Below are 23,348 nucleotides of genomic sequence, written 5' to 3'. Positions count from 1 at the left end.
ATATGGAGTATTAGTCTTTTTTTTCTTTTTCTTTTTTTTAATCAAAAGGAGAAATACCACTCAGAATAATCACTTTGCTTTAAGTTATTAGTTACTTAAAAATCATACCATTTTACATCTATCTCTATCATAATTTGATTGGGTTTGACAGAGAAAAATCAGCTTGGAACACTGCATTATTTTCTTTTACCTGCAGTCCACTATGCGCCCTTGGTGATAAAAAGAACTTGGGATAATTTCTCCTTGAACTTGACCAACTCGTGGAACTTTAGTAAGATTAGTACAGAGCAAAAAGCCACAGAAAACATCACTGTAAAATGAAAACATAAATCAAAAAGTTACTGGAGTAATATGAAGTAAACTTACAAAAAGAAAGACTGGTAATACTGCTTCTGGTCACAATTAATAATGTATTACCGTAAACTGGGTGATACATTTTCAATGTACAACTTTGGGAATAAAATATTATTTGGTGTACATAATAGTGGCAGCATCTGATGCTAACTAGCAAACATTAATGGCAAAGGCAGAAACAAGTAGCTGTTTAAACTGAGGTGCCAGTGCATCGTATTTACCTAATGTTGGCATAAACAAAAATGTACCTGTGCTCTAAATACAATATAATTAAAAGGAGCCAAACTGTACAAAATTTTGTCATACTAGACTATATTATGTTTCTCTCTGTAGTAGCTCAGACACTGTATGCTAATGTGGAGTTTGAATTTTTAATTGCATTTTATTCCCCTTGCAGAACAATTGAACCATAATGATACTCATTAATAGGCGGTGTGTGCGTCTGAATTTTGGTAAAGGGGCTATTTTATCTGCTGTTAATTTATATGTGCAATCTCTGATAGCAGGCAGCAGCTTAAAACTTACATTTCTTGCTCTAACTGTCCAAAGTCATACAAATAGCCAGAAACGGTATTTGTTAAAATTGCATAGATTATAAGTGGCTCTTCAGCTAGACCATTTTTGTGCATCTCTTAACTGACAAAGAAAGCTTTTCTGCAAATGAGGCTCACAATATATATGCCAGCAGAGCAATATTCTTTATATGAATACAAAGAATATCCATTAAAAACTTCTTTCCTTATGATCCTATCTTAAAATTTAGTCACGTAATATCCAAACAAAATATAATGCCATTTTGACAAACATCAAGTAGTTGAAGAAGAAACAAACCATTCAGAGACTGAATTTTTTTCATGCACACTACAAAATTAAAAACAGTAAATAAGTCAGGAGAAATTTAAGTCTATTCATGAATGATCATTGACACAGAAAGGAAATTTGATCAAATATTCATCTAGTCATGATCATATGCAATGAATCAGCCATTTTCTCTATAGCATCCAAATGTCTTCTAAAGTCAGAGACGGCTGCTCTCTGGCCTAAAAAAAAGGTTGGAACAAACTTGAGATAACACAATCTGATATCAGTTCCAGGGCCGTTGCTGCAGGCAAAACCAGTGTGTGCACTTGCAGCCCAATTCGTCCCTACCAAATCTGAGGTGTCTGTAATATTGTGACCTGTGCGACTTTATGCTGCCCTGCCCCCAGCTCCTCTGAACGCATTAAACTGACAGTGTATCTATCTGAAAACTCAGATGTGGGAAGCTCTTTAGAACTGCACTGTTGAGTCAGCCATGGATTTTTCAGAGCTATGGAACATTTTTGAATTGGAAATCTTGTGAGGGAAAGAAGATTCAAGATGATGTAAAACAACTGTTGAAATGTTAATGAAAAAAGTAGGAAATATTAGACCATATTAATCTATTTTAAAAGGCAAATCATCTCTACAAAGCTGAACTTACTGCTTGCTACACTGAATCCATCGGTCTCCATCCTTCCCACAGTTTCCTTTTTTTGTGCCTTCTGTATTAAGCTTCTCGTAACAAAATTTGTCAGATCCTGAAGACTCTGTTGATGAAAAAAGGAAAAAGGAATGTACTATCCACTGATGACACAAGAACTACAAAAACTCATGGATTTTTTTTTGGCAATTCTCTATATGTTTTAACACAAAAAATTTAAATCTAAGCACAAGTGTATGTATACAGATGGTATTTTCCAGTGACTACAGTGGGAACCTAAGCAGATTGAACTGCTGGCACCTCCAGATGGCTTTTCAAAAATAATCCCTGATGTTCGATATTTGCTTTGGACTTTGCTAAAAGCAATCTCTATAGTGACAGTGTTATAGTCTCCATTTGACTATATCTCCGGTCTAATTTTGTTCACATTTAGTGAACACATTTCAGTTGCCCATAGATTTAATTTAGTTCTCTTCACTGCAGTTACTCCTGATCTGTACATCAGGAAACCAAAGATTTTTATATATGACATATGCCATGAGCACCTTCCTGACATTAACTTAGAATTTTATTTATCTATTTTTCAGGGAGTTCACAAAGAAAACAAGGTTGAACAGTCAGATTGTGATTTCTACTCCTAAAAAGGAGCACATGCAGACTTTCCAAACTGATAGATTTAAACCATAACTATTTACTAAGAAGCCAGTCTGATTTTTCAAAAGATAAATTAGAAAATAAATGAAGAAAAGCACCTGAATTATATAGAAGAAGATAAAATGTTAAAAGTAAATAAGAGTGGCTTCAGTAAAATGATTGTACAGAAGAAAATCCAGACAATTTAAAATATCTTATTGTGTAAGATAAAAAAGAAATTAGTCAACAAAAACAACTATTGCTTTTAAAATTATCAATACATGAGTGTGAGATACCAGCACATAGCTCAAATAAAAGCATCAAAAGACAAAGAAAACGTTTTCTCCATCCAATTTTACATTTATGTAGCATAAGAGGAACAATAAATGGTAAAACGACTCCCCCACCCCAAAGGAAGATCCTTCTGTCACAAATAGGCAGCATCCAGCAGTAGCCATTACATTTAGAAAAAGCACGCAAGAAAACATTACGTGCTAATGTACAGGACATCCTGAGAGTTCTGCTCTGCTGCACTATCTCAAAGTCATTACCTAGAGCATTTATCCCTTCTCAGCTGCAAGCAAAATTCATCACAAGTATAATTCTATTTTACTCCATACATCTGACCTTAAATTTGTACTGTGTATATTTAAATTCATACTAATGTACTAAGCTAGACCTGGGATTAACACAGGGTTTTTTCTTGGATATAGAATGATTTAGGAAAGTGAGGTAAGGCAGAACAGCTTTAGCATGAACCACAGCTGGGATAAGGAAATAAACAGAAAACCCCTCAACCTTTCCATTTTGAACTGTAAGAAAAAAAAATCCTGAAAATAAAATATTTTTTCCAGTAACATTAACTCAAAGTCACCAATATTTTGGTATGTTTACAACTTGAAATTTTATTTGGCAATCAAGCCACAGTTTCTCACTGCAATCTCTATTCCACTGAGCAGAAAATTTCAACTGAAAGTAGCAAGAACAAAAAATAAAAACACTAAAACTACAACCACCTAAAAATACAAAATAAAGGAGAGAATGAACTGGAAATAAAATATATTTAAGGTAGTTAAATTCAACCTACTAGATCCCCAGATATATTTGCACTGATTATCTCTTGTCTTGCATTCTCCATTATAGCAACGGCCCTAAACAAAACAGAACATGTTAAAAGAGATCTGAACATTGTTTCTCTTCTTTCTCCTCCCCCAGCACAAGTCTCATTTTGATTCTTCATCCACATAGTGGGATGTATAATAGCTTTCATGAATTGGGTAGTTGTCAAAACTAGAGGACACACATTGGCCCAGATTCTCAAAGTATTTTGGTGTCTAATACTTACTTAAATTTCAGCAGCTGCTTTATACTTCTCACTTGCAGAGCTGTAAAGAGCTTATTAACATGCAGTGCAATAAAAGATCTACCTGTAAAATGTAAATATATCAAGCAGATTTTATTCAAACTAGAAATTTTTACTATTCATAGAGTGCACAATGCACAAACAGCATCCATGTCTGAAAGACCAAACTCATGAAGAAATATGGAAGATAGGGTGAAGAAAACCTACAAATTTTATTTGGTCAGTTTCTATTTGCTGATGTGCAGGGATTTTAAAACATTACATACCTGATTAGAATCACAGGCATATCCATCTTGTTTATGAAGATTTGGTGGACACTGAAAAAAAGTATATCTTTTTAATTGGGTATACAGTAATAATGCATCAAAGATCACATATGGAATTTTCAGGTTTTAGAAGACAAATACGCTACACAAAGTAGATAACATAATAAAGCAACCAAGACAACTAAAGGCCCTGAAATTTATAATTACTGCAGGAATCTTTGCAGCAGTTAATACAGATGGAAAAAACAAATATCCTTTCCTAAATGTGATCCTACCTAAGACGTGAGCCATGAAAAACAAGGTTTTATTCTAACTTTACTGCATATTCTTAATGGAAGGTAAGGAGGTGAGGCAAGATACAGGGCAGCACAAATGTGCTAAGTAACAGAGTATTCGGTAACTAGTGCTGGGACCACACTTGCTCTCCTGCGCAGCACTACCGCTGCATCCTTCCAGGTCCATCGAGAGAGCATGCAAGCGGTTAGTTGCAGCCTACCGCTCTGTTGCTGCCAGCTGCCAGAGCCGGGGCTTTTACGATCACGGTAACTGTTGCATTCTCTTGGCACGGAAGGTTTTTCAGTATGAACAAGACATTAGCTCCGGAAGCCCCAGATTACTAAAGGTAGGAACAGACTGGTTCCCAAAGCTGTTCTTCATCAGAAAGGGACTGGTTACGATTTTGAAAGGGGCTGCTGCTGCAATCTACCATATTAGCCAACAGCGAGTATAATTTCTCTAGCTTAAGAAACCCCTTCTCCCTCCCTTTGTGACAGATTTACAATAAAATCTCACCAATAGCTACATATCTGTAAGTGTGGATGTCTCAATGATAATTGAAAAAGAGATTACTGTTAATTTATTTTAATCTGTAATTACAATAAATGCCTAGAGAGAGCGCCACATGATCTAGCCTGAATCTTTTTTTTTTTCAAAGCTAAGAACCTGATGCAGTAGCAGGATTAGGATGACTGTAGCAGTTATGAAGTTCTTATACAATTTTGAAGCTAAATGCTCAATACTGAAAGGGAGCATATATTACCTAAAGAGTCAAAGTTTCTGTGAAAATGGTAGATGAACCAAACGATGACTATCTAAAAGAACTCAAGTTACAATAGCCTTTTTTGCTGCTCTTTGTTACCTATACTTTCAAGTATTAGCCAAATGTTTTTGCATGAGAAATGCTTAAGATTCAAAACTCTAAAAATTATTATAAATCTGCATTCTCAAAAACATAACACTTCACTCCTAGTTATAATTGCCTACAATTTCGCCACTTATAAACTATTTTAATTCATACAATTATTGTTACTACATTTGAACCCATTCATGTTTGCAGCATACTTTTCGTATTTATGCTATGGACCACACAGAGTACATGAGGACATCTAACACAAATACTATATGGATACATGTAAAGAACCACAAGAGCTTTAAAAACCAAGCAAAATAATTTAAGTCATATTTTGAGTCCACTTAGATAATTTTTTTCCAGCTTATGACAGTTTATTTGTATGTTCAAAAAATTCCTTTAGGATGAAAAAAATAAATCTCCATAGTTATTGGCAGGTATATGAGTGCGCAGTTTGTTAGTCTGGATTTTTTTCTTAACTTGACATAAAATGAGTACTAACAAACTTCGCTAGTATAAACAGAGAAAGCCTCTGCGTACATACCTGGCCAGAATCTCCGGAGCAGAACTCTGCAATATCACATTCATTCACTGCATATCGACAGTCATAGCCTCGTGGGAAAAACTAGAAAATGAATAATACAGTTCAGGAGGATGAAGATTATGTGAAAACAAAATTCAAGGTTCCTGTTTGGAATGACTCCTCACGTTAATACTCTGTAAATACTGTTTTCACATATATTTGTCTTTTTTGCTTGGCTAACAACAGAACAAAACAATCTCAATAGTTATTTCAAAGTGTTTAGCAAGATTTCAGTTTCATAGTCTTTTAAAGGCTAAAATTGAAGTATATAATACTTTGAAAATTTAATGGAATTTTTTTTCATCTCCAATATTTAGAAAAACTGGTACACTTGAAAACAGAACTACAGTATAACATTCTTTATGAACAATGACACAAATACAAGAGCCATTTTCTACACGAATACATACCTAATCCAATCTATTATTCTCTTTATATTCCAGGTAGTAATCACATTATCATTTGGAATAACACAGTCTCAGTTTATTTAATCTATTCCTCTTCATTCTACATAAAACACACTACCTATAATGGGCTATACATGACTTCTACGGACAACTGAAAAGAAACAACAGATACATTCCAACAACACTCACAAGACATGATGTATTACAGCAGGGTCCATCACTACAGTGAGCTCCATTAGAAAGGGAGCACTTCTTACAACAGTCTGCATAGCATTCCTGAAGAAAATATTAAGGGATCTATTAGTTCTCCATTTTAAACAATTTGTCCTTCCCAATCTTTCCAAGAACTATCATGTATCAGCAGACAAAAGAGTCAGTTCAGCACTGAGGACTAGAAATCATCAGCTGGAAGAATCCTTTGCACTGCTCAAATATTAATCTAAAGGGAAAACAGTGATACATGCTATAGCAACAATCAAACAATATTCACATCTTCTGAAGCCTCATATAGGGCTGGAGTAGCCTGTCCACTGCACGTGTCTTAGTCAAATTGCATTAAATGCAGAAGAAAGATTATGAAAACTAATTATATATGTGATTATATTTAAATAGTCAAACAAAGATTCAAGCCTGAGGGGCAGATTTTGCAGAAAATTTCTTGGAATATTTCTACAAAAAAAGAAGAAAACAACAGGTTCTCTGTCTGAACACAGGCACATATCTCCAACGCACAGTTTAGGAAAGGGGTAACCACTTCTACAGTGTGATTCAAAAAATGCTGGGAACAGCTACATCTTTTCATCAGTATGAAAGGAAGACTATTCTGAGGATACGCTCTGTCTTTGCACTCATTTTCACTGTAAAAAATATTTTAACACAGTCCTCTAATCAAGCTGCTCCATAACAAAGGCAAAAAAGTTTATTTCGATAACCTTCCCCCCTCCCTTACCTACCATATAATTTATTATATTTTGTGAGAGAGACTTGTGGAATAATACATAAGAACTCTTTACTTGCCATTCGGAAACCGCAATCACATTCTTCTCCTGCTTCTACATACCCATTTCCACACTCAGTAGTTTCAAACAGCTGAAAGCAAAAGAACCCCACCACCAAAATAAGAATAAAAACAGTATGAATTGACTTTTTTTTTCCACACACAGCCCATCTCTGCAATGCTACTGAGTCACCCTCCCACAGAGAATATGTCCCTTGCTGCTGTGATAGAGAATTTAGCATGGTTTTCAAGTGCAACTAGTTAAAACTGTGCAGACATAAAAGATGCTCAGCTAAACCATGATTCCCAACCATCTTTGGGAAAATATTGATCTCAGAAAATGATATACCCAGAATTAAGAAAGTAATACTCTAGGGGATAACATTTGAACTTGGTTTCAATTCTACACACTCCCATTTCTTTAACAATTCCTTTTAAGAAACCAGTTGGTAATAAGATCTCTGGGATCTACACAGGCACCTATACTTGCTCATGCAATTAGCTACTGCCTATTCTAGTGTGACATATTTGCACATGAAAATAATTAACAGTAAGAAACATTACCAACAGGAAGTTCTGTGTGTCTTATCCTTAAGTTAAAGAGGGTAACACAACCATATATAAATACTGCTGCACAGTTATTTCTAGGGCCAGAGATATACAATTGAGATAAGTTTTACAGTTCAGGATGAAAGTTAAATGGGAAAAAATATATTCCCTCATTAATATTCAGGAAATTAGCTCTTCACAAGTTCTTCTTACTTCACAAGTGAGACTTCCTCCTCTGATGGAGGCAAGAAAGAAAACCTGAGTGCTAATCCAAGCATATATATATTTAATAAAATCAAAACTCTTGTCAGGCCCTAGCATTGGGCTAAAGATCTTAAGGTTGTATGCATTTTCTTAGGTTCTGCTGTTCTATGGGACAGTTATTACATTATGCACGGAACCATCATAGTAGTTTTTAACAATTTTAATTACATTTCATTACTCATTTGCCAATTACAATGTTCAACTAGTTTCTTCCTATTTACAGTTTTGTCATTCAAATTTCCATTTTTCACCTCTCCGCTTGCTCTGTTCTAATTCTTGGGACACCTACTGTTAGTAACAATCTGATACTTTCTGCGACTGCTAAGCTCTACAAATTGAAAATAGTCAGAGAAGAGCTTAATTCATGCAAGGTCACTTTTAAAACTCTTCTTGCTCTCATCATTTCTCTGTCATTTTTTATAGAGAAAATCTATAATGGAATCTATATGGAATTAAATTTCTTTTTTTCACATGCAGTGAGCTATTTCATAAGCTTCTTCAGATTCCACACTAGTCTCACATAACATAATTTTGTTTAAAAGAAAATTAAGGATGATTTTTCAGACCTATCACAGAAATAATTTTGCAAAATCCTTGTCTGTTTTTGGTAATAGTTCTGTACTAAAACCCTGAAAGAATGAAGTCCAGGTCAACTGGGTTACTAGCTACAGAAACACAGTCATCACTTGAATATGGTTGAAAGTTCAAGTAAAGATGAGATCAGATAAATATACAGCTCGATGCACGTGAAACATGCGAGTAAACATGATGTTCTTTCTGTAAGGGCTTAATCGCAGTATAACTATTGAAAATCACCAAGATATGAAATGTAATATTTAAAAAGACAATATATACAACTTATAAACTTGGAGGGAATTCTTCTTAGGTACTTTTGAAAAAATGAGAAACAATAGTACCTAATCACAAATAAAGAAAATATTTTCCTCTTGTCACAAAAACTGCATACGTAATCAATAGTACCTACAGTTTGGGGTGCCAGAGGCAAAACTACAGTGAGGCAACACCCATATGTACTCTTCTTCACTAGCAATGTCAACATGATTCGAAAAAACTGTAATTTCATTTTTTCCTCTCTAAGCCATTGTTACTGCTATACTTCAGTGGAAACAGCAAGATCTCTTATTCTGAGCCTGAAATTCACTTCTCCATCAAGCAGACTTGATTATTTGACCTGTAGCTGACAAGACAACAGAAGGAGGTCAACCAGAGAGTTGGAAGGGGGAAAACCTCCAAACCCCCGGAACAAAAAACACAGAAATTCCTATAGCATTATCAGATAGTAATCAGGAACCTCTAAACATTCATACCTGTCAAAGTCTAATTAAAAGGTTATAATTAAAAATAGGATTAAGATGACTGCATAACACAACTACATTTTGTTTACCTAACGGCTAAATACACTATTTTGCACCTTACCTCCCGGCCTCCAAATAACAGGATTCAAAAACATGTATTTTTATTTTCAAAAGGGATAAATAGTCCTTGAACTTCAAAGTTGTGAAACTAACACAAATAACAGACATATAGAGGTAATTCAACCATTCTCCTGGGAACATTTTCACTGAAGTAAACCAGATTTTTATTCTGTGTGCAGTCAATTTGGCAACTCGTTCACTTTACCTTGCTAAATAACCACCACCCTATTTTAATGACACAAAATCAAACTGTTTTTCTGTCTCGCTACTTATTCTCTTTTGCAGTTACATATACAAGCCGAGATTGCTAACAACCTACCCTGGGAAAAAGCACAGTAACAAGCAAAATTTTTTAGCCAGTTTTGTAAGGTGGTGATCTCCCAAAGGATACAGCACAGTAAACAGAACAACTTAACAGTCTCATGGCATTAAATTCTACAAGGACATCAAGTCTGGTATCATCATTAGATAGAATATTAACACCTTGGATTGATCTTACATTGCAAAAAGAGCCACATGGAATATTTTTACAGTAATCAGCTTTAAACGGATGCCACGCTACTACTGCCTTAGTTAGAAAAAGTTGTGAGTTATAAAACTTACAGGTTTTAAAGGAAAAAAACACAATGGATGGTACAAGGAAACAGTTATAAATTACAAAGCTTATTAGCTGTAGACTTGAAATTAAATGAAGTTAAGTTGGATAATAACCACAGGCTGTTAAAGTTTATATGAAGTAAGTTATTGATTTCTAATGGTAATTGGCATTCTTCTCAACACCCTCATGCACAAAGTCCGAGAACTGAGTGGACATGGAGCATTCGCTATGACCTCACCTCCGGATTTATTTTGTGCTACTTCCAGCTTAATAAGTAGTGTATTCATGCTGAATGGGGCTGTGTCTAGCTGTGTGAATCAAACTGCAAGATTTGTCATTATTTGAGCCTAAAGAATTGATGGAATGCAAGTCACATGACTCCCCTTAAAATTACTTTAAAATGTTATTACTCTGCCTGGGAAAGAACATTCAGCTAATTACAAATAACCTCAAGAAAATCTATAATTCCCACACAGACGTTTGAATAAATCAGACAGGAGTTAGTGAAATGATTTCATTTTCATTATAATGGAAGCAGAGGACGTCACTGCCAACACATTTATTACCTTTGTTGGCCTGTTGAAAAGACAAGCACCTCCCCCACGAAGCAAAAATTCTTTGTATTCTGCAATGCTGCACTTGGAGAACTTCCTGGAATGGTATACCCTAAAATGGCAAAGAATCAACTGAGTAAATGCCTTGAAACACCAACAATTACTAGAAGGGGGAGGAAGGGGTCACAACACTTTTCTAATACTGTAAATCCCAGTTTCTTACAACCACTATGCGCAACAGTATGTCAGTTCAGTCTTATATCTCAAAAATAAAAGCAAACAAAAAAGTTTTAAAAGATTTTGCATTTTTTGTTGTACGGATCTATGATGTAGTGAAAATGTAGTCTTCTAATCTTCCCAATATATGTGAAACTACATTATCATAACAGTTGCTATGCACCTTCTTGACTGTATAATCCAATGTTTTATTGGGTTTACCTTTGCTGCAGCTTCAGTTTAAATGATGGATTACATTCCAGATCCCTGATTGCATGCCAGGGTTTCAAAACTGTTCAAGTCATCTGTTAATAGGGTTAATTTTTAATCTAAAAGTATTTGTAATCAAAAAAACAGCTGTACAGTGTCAGACTACAAATACACTTTGCCCATATTCCATCTCTGACTATGGCTCAGAAAATACAGCCAGGGAAAAGCAGAGAACAGAGCACTGCATTACTACTTGCAGAATATTCTTCCCACTTTCAACAATTTTCAGCTCAAGGACTTTCTCTGGAAGCCTTGTTCTGCCTTATTTAATAATCTTCATTGTATTTTTCTTCCATGAGTTTGTCCAGTCTCCTTAAATATCTACAAGATGCCATAGCAAGGAGTTTCACAGCTTAGTTAAAGATTGGTAGAAGAACAATTTCATCATCTATGTTCTGCCACCTATTTGCTAGTTTCATTTCATGTTTCCCTAGTTCTTACACTGGAAGAGACAGTGATCATTTCCTATGCCGTTCGTGATGTTACGGACTTCTCTCATATTCCCTCTTACTCATCTCTTTCCCAGCCTGATGAAACCTTGTTTTATTAGTCATTTCTCACATAGAAACTGTCCAATGCCTTTGAGGAACCTTTTTGACTTTTTATGTAGGTTTTCCAATTTTATTAAGCTTGTTTTAAGATTTGGGAATCAGAACAGCTCATGCTATTAAAGATGGGGGCAATCAGTGCCATAATAATGTTCTCCATTTTGTTCTCTATTCCCTTCCCAACAGCTCCTAACATTTGATTTGTTTGACTGCTGCTGAGCTGACATTTTTCCCATAGAATTATTCTATTACAACTACAAAATCCACTTCCTGGATATTAAAAAAAAAAAAAAAAAAAGTATTGCGTTCATGAGGTGGCTGCTGGCAATTACAAGTCTATGGGAAAGGATATGGGAAAGGATCGATTAAGCCACACAATAATTCTACTGAAGTGACCAATTTCCAAGTATCTCATATGAAGAGAGTAAGCTCCTTCTGTCTTATTTACAATTAATTCTTGCGAGGACTTTTGCGCAAATGAGGGAGCTTTCACAGTGACCACGAGTTCTCACAGGAAAAGACTCAATTAAAGACTCAAAAACCTATGTTTCAGAAGCTATCCTTTTCTAACCAGTTGCTTACAGTGGAGAAAAGAATCTTTGGCAGCATATGTGGGTAGAGGGCAAGGAAACCACATCTGCTCCCATAAAGATATGCTTTACCCTCAGAATTCACTGACCATTTAGCCAAAGACTGAGAGCACTTGCTGAAATCAGGAAAGAATTCAGCTTTCTACTTCTATTCACTGGAACAGAAGTAGATCTGATGTCGATGCCCACTCAAAATTTGAACTTTGAGGTCACTGGAAAAAAATTTAATTCAAATTTGGGAGGGAAATGGAAATATCACTTACCAAAACTGTATTATAATACTTTTCAGCTGCATATAAAAAGTATAACTAGATTTATCTTATGAAAATGTATTTTCTTTACTTTTGAATCATTGTAAACATTCATAGCATTAGTGATAACACTGCATTGAACATCAAAATTGTAAGCTCTGTGTGAATATCTTACTAAAATGGGAATAGCAGAGGGGGTGAATTGCTGAAATCAATGACCTATACATTTGGGTTGTTCCAATTGCCTTTAGTTTTTCATTTATTAGTACTAAAACACATGGATAAAATCCAATACGTAAATACTTATATCATAATGTAAATTATGAACTCATTTCAGAGCCCTCAAATTACTGATAATTATTACATACCCTGTTTCCTCCATGATGCAACCACCCCAGGATTCAGTGCAGTCACACTCTTCTCAGACAAGACCAAAATACAATAGAAAAGGAAAGCAGTTATAAAAACGCTTACAATAAGTATAAAGTAATTGCTATAAAAATGGACCTTAACTAATTATACACAGGTTATATGGTTGCTTGCCTGTACAGAATCTAGCCCTAAAAATGAACAGAGCCCACTTGAAGGGATGCTAATACACTTGCAATAAATGTGGTCCTTGCATGTTTTGACTCAAGTTTCAGGCAGTACAGAAGGCTAAAGATAGATTTAAAATGTTCGTATTTCCTCTGTGACACACCTTCTTCCCTAAAATGAGCACAGAACACCCTGAAGGAGATTTATTACTGAATAGGCCACTTTTTTCCCCCATGGCATTAGATTCTTAGTAGTAATATGTAAATCAGCCAATCAAACAGGCATTAAAAAAGCAGTTGAGTGAAAGTGAATTTACAGTTTACTTACAGCTACAGCATGCAAGTCAACAGTGACAGAATTCATAAAATAAAAACAAATGAGCAATATCTTATGGTCAGTAAAACAACAGTTATAAGCTATTCATAAAAATCATTTACTAAAACAAGGAATATCTTAAACAAAGATTCTGTATCCTGGTTACTACAGCAAATCCATACTGTTTCACAATAACAAGCATTCACAAATTATTTATATGATTATTTCTCTACCTAGGTCATTCAGTAATCTTTCTCTATAAAAGGCATCCAAATAAGGAAACTAATGTAGCATTTTTAACAACCCCCACTTACAGTTAAAAGAAAAAAAAAAGTGATTTCCAAATTATATGAACTCTGTTTTACCCATAATCAGAAATCAGTGACACAGAAAATACTTCAACAATTTCCAAGTTTATACTGTCCAGAAGCGATGCTTTATAAAACAGTATTTCTTAAGCCTTTCCACACTACTTTCTAATTAACAGATCTCTTAAGCGAGTCCAATAAAGTCAGTATTACCATTGACATTTTTACTGAAGAAGCAAAAGGACAAAGTGGCAAATCTGCTTACAAGATATGAATGGAAAAAAACCCACCGATTTTGTTTAGTCTGAAAAAGGGCTTTTGAAGCAGTTTTGTACCTACACCCTGCGTTAAGGCTACATCAGCCTGGTTTTCTGAAGCAGCAAGATACAAGTTGAGCTAATGTCACCCTCTAGGTTACAGCTTCTTGCTGTTTCTTCAATTATAAATTAGGGGGGTTTTTTTAATTAAAAAAAAGAAGTCAGTGATAGTTCTACATTATAGATTCTGTTATGATAGATAATGAATTCTGAGTTAAATTAATGATGTTTCTGCATTATACCTATGTCATTTATAAATCTAACCTCCTGACTCAGAACATCAGAGTCATTGCAAAATGAGTCCTAAACTGGTGGGTCTTACCTTGGTTAAACTCAAATTCTATTACTTTTTTTTTTATATATCCAAAAGTAGCATTTCTTATTCTACATTTGCAGCTAGTTTAGTATCTATTTCAAAATATTACAAAGGAACAGTCTCTATATTTAGCCAAAAAGGAGGACAAAAGACTCCATGTCCATGTACATACTCGGTTTCCTGGCTGCTGGCTCCCACTGTATTCCAAGGTTCTGAGCAAGACTTTGTGCCAATTCCTGTGCCATGGCCAAAGGGAGGCCATACTGCATTTCAAGAGGAGAGCAATTTAAAAAGGGGGGGGGGGGGAGGAAAGTAAGTTATCATAATGAATACTACACCAGCTCATTTTGGCTTACAACGTATTCACTACTTCAAAGTAATTTTGTCCAGCCAATCACAATTCTGTGTGTATATAAAGAAAATAACAACAATGAAATACTTAATGGAAGAAATCTTCCCCTCTTATTCTGAGTGAATCCCTCTCCACTGGTTGATTTGCACAGAAGAGTGTTTGATATATATGTAAGATAGTTTTCATATAGTACGATTAAGCCACGCCATAACAACAGACTTTCACTATAGATTTAAAACCGGGTTGAGAAAAAAAAATTAATCTAAACAAAGGTACCAAATTTTTCTAGCTTTACTGTCAAAAAAAAAAAAAAGAATAGTGAAAACTACATATTATCAACACCTCAGAAGATCAATCCTCTTACAGTGACAACGTTGGCTGTGACAACGTCAACTTTTCAATATGCTAGTGATGCTTTTAAGTTATCTTTATAGCCCTGAGCACTGAAATATATAAACACTGAGGTTATAATATACAGTTCCTACTTTATTTCATTTTAGTGGTGAAAAGAATTACCTCATTCACTCCTACTCCTCTGGTCACAGAACAAACCCCTCCAAAGTAACTTAAGCTGCTCCTTTTGTAATGAAATGTCACATTCCTTATGAACAAATAAAGAAAATATAGCAAATTGACACTGGACACCAAGAGCTTCCTGAAAGATCAAACTTCCACACATGGTACAGTAAATTACATGCACATTAATCCCCATCTAACATCAAAAGTTATTGTATGTTTACAAACAGAACACAGACGCCAAAGGAGTTAATTAGACACAACCTTCAACAAAAATACTGTTTATGTTGTAAAGTCAGTATCAATCTCAATCTACAAATAAACCAAGCAGAAAAAACAAGTGTACCAGATTCTTAAGAAAATGCAATTATAATATTTCCGCTAAAGAGATAACAATGAATATGTTCCAATTTATAATCTGTCAAGAAGGAATTCTGTACTGAAACGTATCTAATCAGTGTTGAACATTTCTGAAATTGTGTTCTTAAGCCAAAATGATTCAGTTTTTTGTTTCAACTCCAAATTAAGACAGATAAGTATACCTAAGGGGAAAGTAATTTAATATTGTTTTTTTTTACCCTTCCTCTCTTCATTTTCCATTAATCGTTGTGCTTTTGTTTTTGAACAGTTGTTATACCATGTAACAATTACCTTTAAATACATTTATTTTTAAAAATCAGCTAAGCTCCAAATAATTTAGTTGTGTGAATTAATATAATTTGCAAGATATAAATTATTTTATAAAATGTCTTTAAACAATTATGAATGATACATACTTTAATTTCATAATCATTAGAACAAATCTACACAGCCTTGGGCTTACCTATCAGATGACCCTGGCAGCCTTTGAAAATGAAATCATCTTGTAATAGCAGAATCAGTCTCCCCCTGTCCCCCCTTTTTTTTAAATGGAAGGATAATCCAGACAGGTATATTTTTTAGTTTTCAGAAGCAGCCTGACAGCCATCAGAACTTTTGAATTGCAGCCTTACCATACTAAATACTTAAAGCTAATGCTTTTGAAGATTAATGCTTCAAAATAGACAGAATCACAGAATGGTTGAGGTTGGAAGAGACCTCTGGAGACTGCCTAGTCCAACCCCCCTGCTAAAAGCAGGGTCAGCTAGAGCAGGCTGCCCAGGACTGTGTCCCATCAGGTTTTGAATATCTCCAAGGATGGAGACTTCACAACCTCTCTGGGCAACCTGTTTCAGTGTTTGACCACCCTCACAGTGAAAATTTTTTTTTCATGTTTAAACGCATTTCTTTTATTTGAGTTTCTGCCCATTGACTCTTGTCCTGTCACAGGATACTATGGAGAAGAGTTTGGCTCCACCCTCTTTACTCTCCCTCCCATCATATTCATACACACTGATGAAATCCCCCCTGAACCTTCTCTTCTCCAGACTGAACAGTCCCGGCTCTCTCATCCTCTCCTCACATGAGAGCTGCTCCAGTCTTTTAACCATCTTTGCGGCCCTTTGCTGGACTTAGCCCACTATGTCCATGTCTCTCTTGAACTTGGGAGCCCAGCACTGGACACAGCACTCCAGATGTGTCTCACCAGTGCTGAGTAGAAAGGAAGGATCACCTCCCTCGACCTGCTGGTGACATTCCTCCTAATGCAGCCCAGGATACCTCACTAACCCAAAACAGAATGTGAGATCTGTAAAATTAAATATTCTTTAGATGTTGTTATTTGGTCAGATTTGGTTAGCATATGATTGCAATTATATCTGATTCTCAGTTTTTGCTGGATCCATTTAATAAAAGTGGCTGCTCATAACAATCTTACTTCTACTTTTTTATTGTGAAGAATACTAGTATTCCAAAACATTGTGAAGAGACCTGGGTTTGATTAATTTTCTTGTAATTTTTGAACATGATAAACAGCAAAAGGAGTAAAACTGACAATCTACCACCCTGCAGCCATATGCTGGGATCTCATTAGATGCACCAAGTTACCTCTAGTAAGTTCAGGCCCAGCATTGAACTGTTATCCTTTCCAGATTTGTTTTTATTCAGGACACCTTCATCTTTCATTCCAGACAGCTGGATAGCTGTGATTTCGCCTTGTTTGGAACCTCATCCTGCAGTTCCACTGATTTTTATTTAATATATTCTTTTCTCAGAGATTATTTTATAAAATAACACTTAACGATCTGAGAATTCAGTTATACAAACATGAATAAATTCGGGCAAGATTCCTGTAGCGCTCTTCAATCACTTCTCTTTGTTAAAAAAGGAGAAATATACTTTATGTTACAAAAGAATCTTACTTCATAACCATGTAACACTGAGAGATCCAGAACATCTATTCAGCAAGTGACACAATACATGTATAAAAGTAAATAAACTGCACATCACCAGCACCTTGTGTATCTTACAAAAAATGCAGTTAGCATCTGTGTTCTGCAATTAGCACAGTGTGGTCTGTTTTAAGGCAGTGCAGTTACGGCAGAGGCTGGAGAAGCTTCTTTATCCCCTAACTTTACCTTCCTTTGCAGAAAACTAATGCTAGGAGATCCAAATGGAAGAGATTTTTCATTCCATCCTCCATTACAGGGCAAGCTGCTGGGAGAAAGCTTAAGATCTTTATGCTGCACAGGGGAACACAGTTTTCCTCTTCTATCCTTACAATGCTGTGCAGTAAAAAATACTGTTGCTTAGGCTTGACGTTATGCCCAGCGACGCAAGTGGAATTTCCATCCATCCATACATACATAGCGGCTCAGAAAAAAATCATTACTGCTCTAAGGAAGGAGAGCTTCCGTTACCAAATGTCACACTAGCTGCATAACTGGAATGCTCTTGTGGAGATACATAATAGTGTCAGCTCTGCCCTCTCCTGCTTTTTACCGGGAAAGCAGTACATTAGAGAGTTTGTTAACAAAACTAAGTATCCTGAGGAGATTGTCAGAAGACACTTTGAATATGTGAACACTGTCTCCCAGTTGCAAAGACATTCAAATTTCATTATACATGTATCAACATGACCATGCTATATACTGCACACATTTAAAACAGACTAACACATTAAAAAAAAATATTGAAGTTGCTAAGAAAGGCAGATGCCGATTGATGTAGTGATTACCAAGTAAAAAAGTAAACAGGAAGAGACAGGTAGACAAAAGCAGTAGACATAGAAGTATATATAACTGTAATGATCTAAATCATTGTTAATAGTACATACGAGAGCAGGTGGACAGCATCAGCATGCTGTTTGATGTAGTGTTGTCGATATTTGGAGAAATCGTGAAGCATCTGCAGAGGGTCAGGGTGAATATTAATACGATCTCTCTCTGTCCAGGTTTCCACAGCAACAAGAACCACCCTGGTGTTCAGCTGTTCCTTGTATATCTGAGGGCAGAGACAGGACAGGCACAGGAGTAGAACACTGGGTCAAACATGCACAGTTAGCCAGTAAGAGTAAAGCGGAAGGACAAGAGGGATAAAGCAGGAGGGAAACATGGGGAAACAGTTAGCTGGTATGCCTTGGATTTCCTAAAAGTTACTATTCTGATCATCTCGAATTTTATGTTTTAGAGGGCAAAATAACTTGCTGCTCTTTTTTTGAACTATCCCTTTCTAAGTCTCATGTCAAATAATTTCACCACTGAGTTTTGCACAAAACTCGTACAAAAATCAGCAAAGTATAAAGTACTGCGATCTCAAAACACAAGGAAAAGCCAAAGGCAATTCTTAAGTCAAGATTAAACACCTTCTCAGTTTTCCCCAATATACCCAAAACTTAAGTCACGTACAGCTTGATTTTCATTTACAGTATGATCACTTCAGGCTGCTAAAGTAATATGAGAAGGAAATAAAGAGTAATAACATTTATATCAATTTTAATGTCACTGGAACAGTAGATGAGTAAATGACAATTAAGCCCTCAAAATTACAAAACAGCTCTAAAATATCCATTTTAATTTTGTTCGTGATACTTGCTTCTGAGATAAAACAGCAGCTCTCTAGAAGTTTAGGCCATAAAATGCCGAATTTTATTAACTAATGTATTCAGAAACTGGAGATCTACAAGAGACATTCTATATATCTATAACAGATGTTCTGCATTATACTGGGCACAAAGAACACTTACTGATCAAATATATTTAGTTATGATCTAAAAACATTGGATGATTAATCCACTGGCTGGTTAATCCATAAAATATACAAACGTCAACTTACTAGGTAATCTCCACAAGTCACCATATTAAACATACAATTTTATTATCTTTTTTCCAAATTATACTTATGATACACAGCGTGAATTGCAAATATCCTCTTGCAGTTATAATAGCTATATATACTGAATAAATTAGCACTTGCTGGCATGCTTTTTTGTATCAAAGGCAGCATTATCCTTATAAAAAGTTGATGGTATAATATTCAGCTTAGAAAGAAGACAATAAACATAGGAGCAAGAGAGGGAAACCAGGCAAGCTCAATTTTGTCCAAGAACTTTTAAGGAAAAAAGAATATTAATATGTCTTATTCTGAAGGAGCTAGGCTGAGGACATACACAAGAAAATGGTTAACTCCATGTGAAAAATCAATAAAATTAAAACCCAGAAATTGTACATGGCTGGCTCAACAAAGCCTTTACTTGTGTTTGTTGAGAAGAAAACTGAAGTGAACAGGAAGGGAAGGATGAAAGAGGGATCAGAAAAACTGGCAGTCTCTGAAAGCCTGTATCATTTTTCCAATAATATTTCAGTAAGAAATACAGCCCACTCCCTATGAACACAAGGGAATAACAAGGCAGAAAATCCTGCTATTTTTCATGTTGCATTTAAAGAGAGAAGTGGAACTGTTCACACATGCACATGCACACACAGAGCAAAGCAAGATGGAAAAACAGAAAGAACAGTTAAAGAAAGGAAAAACAGATTAAATAATTGTTGTTGAAACGCAGAGAAAATACCATGAAACAATGATTGGAAAAGAAAAAATAAAGATGCCACTATTTCTTTGGAAATATGTAATATAAAGTGCACAAACTAATTATTCCTATTATTTATATCTTCATCTGTTCTAGTATCTCTTATTCAAAGTATAGGCATTTTCAGATTGTTACTGGAAAATATTTCAAAACATTTCCAGTATTTCATGTACAATATATTTACCTAAATTTTCAATGTGCATTGTACTTTATATGCAAGATATTAAGCACAAATACTGTACTGCTTCCTCTATACTAAGCAAACCACGGACAATATTTTGCATTGAATCGTATCACACAGCTCTATTAGTATCAATGATGTTGCATGGAAAGTGGACTCCAAGTCACAGTTTTGACAGGCATTGTATTCATGACTGCTAGAGAATCTGTCTTGCTTTCACTACAAACGGCTTCAAACGCGTGTGGCTGCTGCCCCAAAAATGAGACAAAGTCAATTTTTACCATAAATCTTACCTTTAGTTTATATGCTCTATGTAAAATTACTCTGATTTTAGTCATAGGTAAGTATGGTATCTGTCAGTGCCACCCATTTATAATGTATTACAATGAGACTTTTTGTTTTTAAACTATAAATACAGATTTACAAAGGAGAATTTTTATTCACACCTTCTGTTTTTCTCCCAATAAATGGGTGCATCCATTCTGAACTACAGTCAGCTTCAACCACTCAGGGCAACTATGAGCATTTCATGAACCTGTGAGCGTTTCATGAATCTAAACTCTATTATCTCATCCTCAAGCAGTGAGAGATACAGAAAGCTCCTTCAAAGTTCCAAATCCCCTCTGCCAAAAGCAAACTGTAGTAGTTGCAAGCTTTGAGAAAAACATCAAGAATAATTTGGTGGTTTCTTACACATTTACCTCCAGCTATTTTTCTGCAGAGAAACTGGAAATGAGTTTTAAAATCTAACTCTTACAGCTGCTCATTATATGTTTTTTTTTTTATCCTGATATCTGCTAATATTAAACTTTCTAAATTGGCTGCTAAAATAATAAAGTCACTGATACAGTTTTCAGAAGTCATAGTGATACTTACAGCATCCACAAGGTTTACCACAGACTTGGCAAAATTGTTCGTGTATGCATTTGAAGAACGATGTTTTTTGAACTAGAAGGAGAAAAAAAAATAGAAAACAGTGAAAACTTGAATATTTACTACCAATTCCTTACTTCTACAACAAGGAAGGAAAACTAGTATTTTAAGGCAAGCTAAGTGAAAACTCAAAACAATCCTCTTCCCAGATCACAGCATATATTTCATGTTCAAGAAACCCTGCGAGATAAAGGAAGCCATGGCTGCTAGAGAGTCTTTTACACCGCCAAAAGGAACACTTAGCCGTAAGAAGTTTCCTATTTAGAACCATGGTTCAAATGTTCAAAAGAAAATTAAAAGTAAACAGAGTCCTCCAGAGCTCAAAATTGAGAAGGTGCTGTACCCGTTAAAGCTATGCTTAACCTGATGACTTAAATACCAAACTCTGCTAGCTATATATCATGGCTACAAGACATGAAGACGACCCCTTTATCATTTGTCCTGTGTACAGCTCTTAGCAAAGCTATCCTGCCTCTGGTATAGGACCAGATTTTTATGAACAGTAGCATCAGTTATGCCAACAGGCAAAAGAAAGAGGAAATGCATGCTGAAAGTAAATGTGCATTTGAATATTGAAAGAGTTACGTTAGATATCTTTTATGTTCTTAATGTTGAAGTTCTTCCATTTTTGTAGATTTAGATGAGCTGTACTGCAAGTTCTGCTTCCTAATTCCTGTGCATGTCAATATAACAGTTATATGTCTTTCCACATCCTGCTCTGCAAAGTCCTCTCTGTTCAAATTCAAATTTGCCAAAGATGCTGCTATGGTATCTGAGTATGAACCCACAACTTAAAAAAAAAATAAATAAAATAAAATTATAAACCAAAACTGTATTACAAAATATGATTTGCAATAAGAAAAATAAAGTCTTCAGGGTTTCATAGAAAAGGAACATAAAATTACATAGAAATTGCATAGAAAGGTAAAGCATTCTAAAAAAATCTTTAATTTCAACTGTTGCTTAAAAGCAACACATCTCATCACTTAATGAGCGACATTATCAAGTTCCACAAAAGTGTCAGCTATTCTTACTCTCAAACATGGCACTCCACGTGAGGCCTTGAAAGAAGAGGGTTCAGACTCTTCTCTGAGCAACTGAGGAGCTTCTCTCATCCAAAAGAAGTTAGACACATGATTAACTACCCTCCTAAATCAGCATTACAAAACAGAAGCTCCCTGGTTTCCATGATTATGCTTGGATCCAAGGTTAAAACAAAACTGAAAGACATCTATACTTATAGAGTGAAATAATCTATGTTTCTCAAATTGATCTCAAGAGATATGAAATCCCCAATATATTATTAGGTTAAAAAAAATTCCATTACTTTAAATTCCAGTTATTTTTGCACAAGTATTCCAGTTTTATATACATGAAATGCCATACAGATAACACACAGTTCAAACTCTTTAATACTGGCTGAGGCTCATTCATTTGAATGCAGAAAGATAAGTTTTTTACATATGTAGTTATTCACTGTTAAATTCCATGATGCTTTCTTACCTGCATATGCACAGATGGTTTTAATACCCCAGAATCCTACTGCATAGGTCTGCAGGGACCCCACCCCTATAACTATTCTCAAAACAAAGTGCTTTCAGCAGTGCTAGTAGGAGCTTTAAAATATACACTGAAAATAGTAGCCACATCACAGGATTCTCTTTGTTCCCTACGGAATCGTGACACCAGTACAAAATAATGGAGGGGGTCATTAGGAAGGGGGAAAGATTGCTTTGTTTTTGTTTTAAGACAATCCCAAGCTTTCCCAGAAGTGGAAAGCTAAAATAATATGCTTGAAAAAAAAGTTCTTGGTTTTCAGTAAGATATTTATATCCTAAAACCAATACTGATAACGTACTGATATACCTTTAAGCACAGTTTCTAAAACAGAAATTAAAAAGATAAGCCTGTAAAACGTTCAAAAACTTAATTAAATTTAACTGTGCCTTTAGTGTTACAAGAAATGAAAGTTTTGTGAAAATGTGTAATATTAACCACTTAACAACACAATATCCAAAGAGGTTTAACATAATCGCTTCCAACACAGAACCTTGTTACAGGAGAAATCTGCCCTCTACTGGTAAGCAGATAAACTTAAAAGTACTCTTAATAAGCTCTGGATTGGTAGCCCTTAACTTGTAACTGTGAACACTTCCTT

General features: G+C 35.2%; 1 protein-coding gene across 3 annotated transcripts in view; it reads right to left on the bottom strand.

The window, feature by feature from the left end:
• The window catches only part of ADAM23 (ADAM metallopeptidase domain 23), an 83,218-nt gene that overhangs the window by 23,647 nt on the left and 36,223 nt on the right, over nt 1-23,348 (bottom strand). For all 3 annotated transcript variants that reach the window (XM_067298800.1, XM_067298801.1, XM_067298802.1), the window contains exons 10-22: nt 21,134-21,205; nt 18,325-18,491; nt 15,132-15,216; nt 14,436-14,526; nt 12,839-12,887; nt 10,608-10,707; nt 7,215-7,286; nt 6,387-6,473; nt 5,752-5,832; nt 4,079-4,129; nt 3,537-3,600; nt 1,817-1,922; nt 191-310 (exon numbers count right to left, since the gene is read on the bottom strand). In XM_067298800.1, coding sequence (XP_067154901.1) covers nt 191-310; nt 1,817-1,922; nt 3,537-3,600; nt 4,079-4,129; nt 5,752-5,832; nt 6,387-6,473; nt 7,215-7,286; nt 10,608-10,707; nt 12,839-12,887; nt 14,436-14,526; nt 15,132-15,216; nt 18,325-18,491; nt 21,134-21,205 — 1,145 coding nt within the window. The remainder of the gene's footprint in view (nt 1-190; nt 311-1,816; nt 1,923-3,536; nt 3,601-4,078; nt 4,130-5,751; nt 5,833-6,386; nt 6,474-7,214; nt 7,287-10,607; nt 10,708-12,838; nt 12,888-14,435; nt 14,527-15,131; nt 15,217-18,324; nt 18,492-21,133; nt 21,206-23,348) is intronic.

This window comes from Apteryx mantelli, chromosome 6 (assembly GCF_036417845.1).
Source record: "Apteryx mantelli isolate bAptMan1 chromosome 6, bAptMan1.hap1, whole genome shotgun sequence".
NCBI classification, from domain to species: Eukaryota; Metazoa; Chordata; class Aves; order Apterygiformes; family Apterygidae; genus Apteryx; species Apteryx mantelli.
The sequence above is the reverse complement of the archived record's forward strand: the minus strand, read 5'-3'. Positions and strand labels throughout refer to the sequence as shown.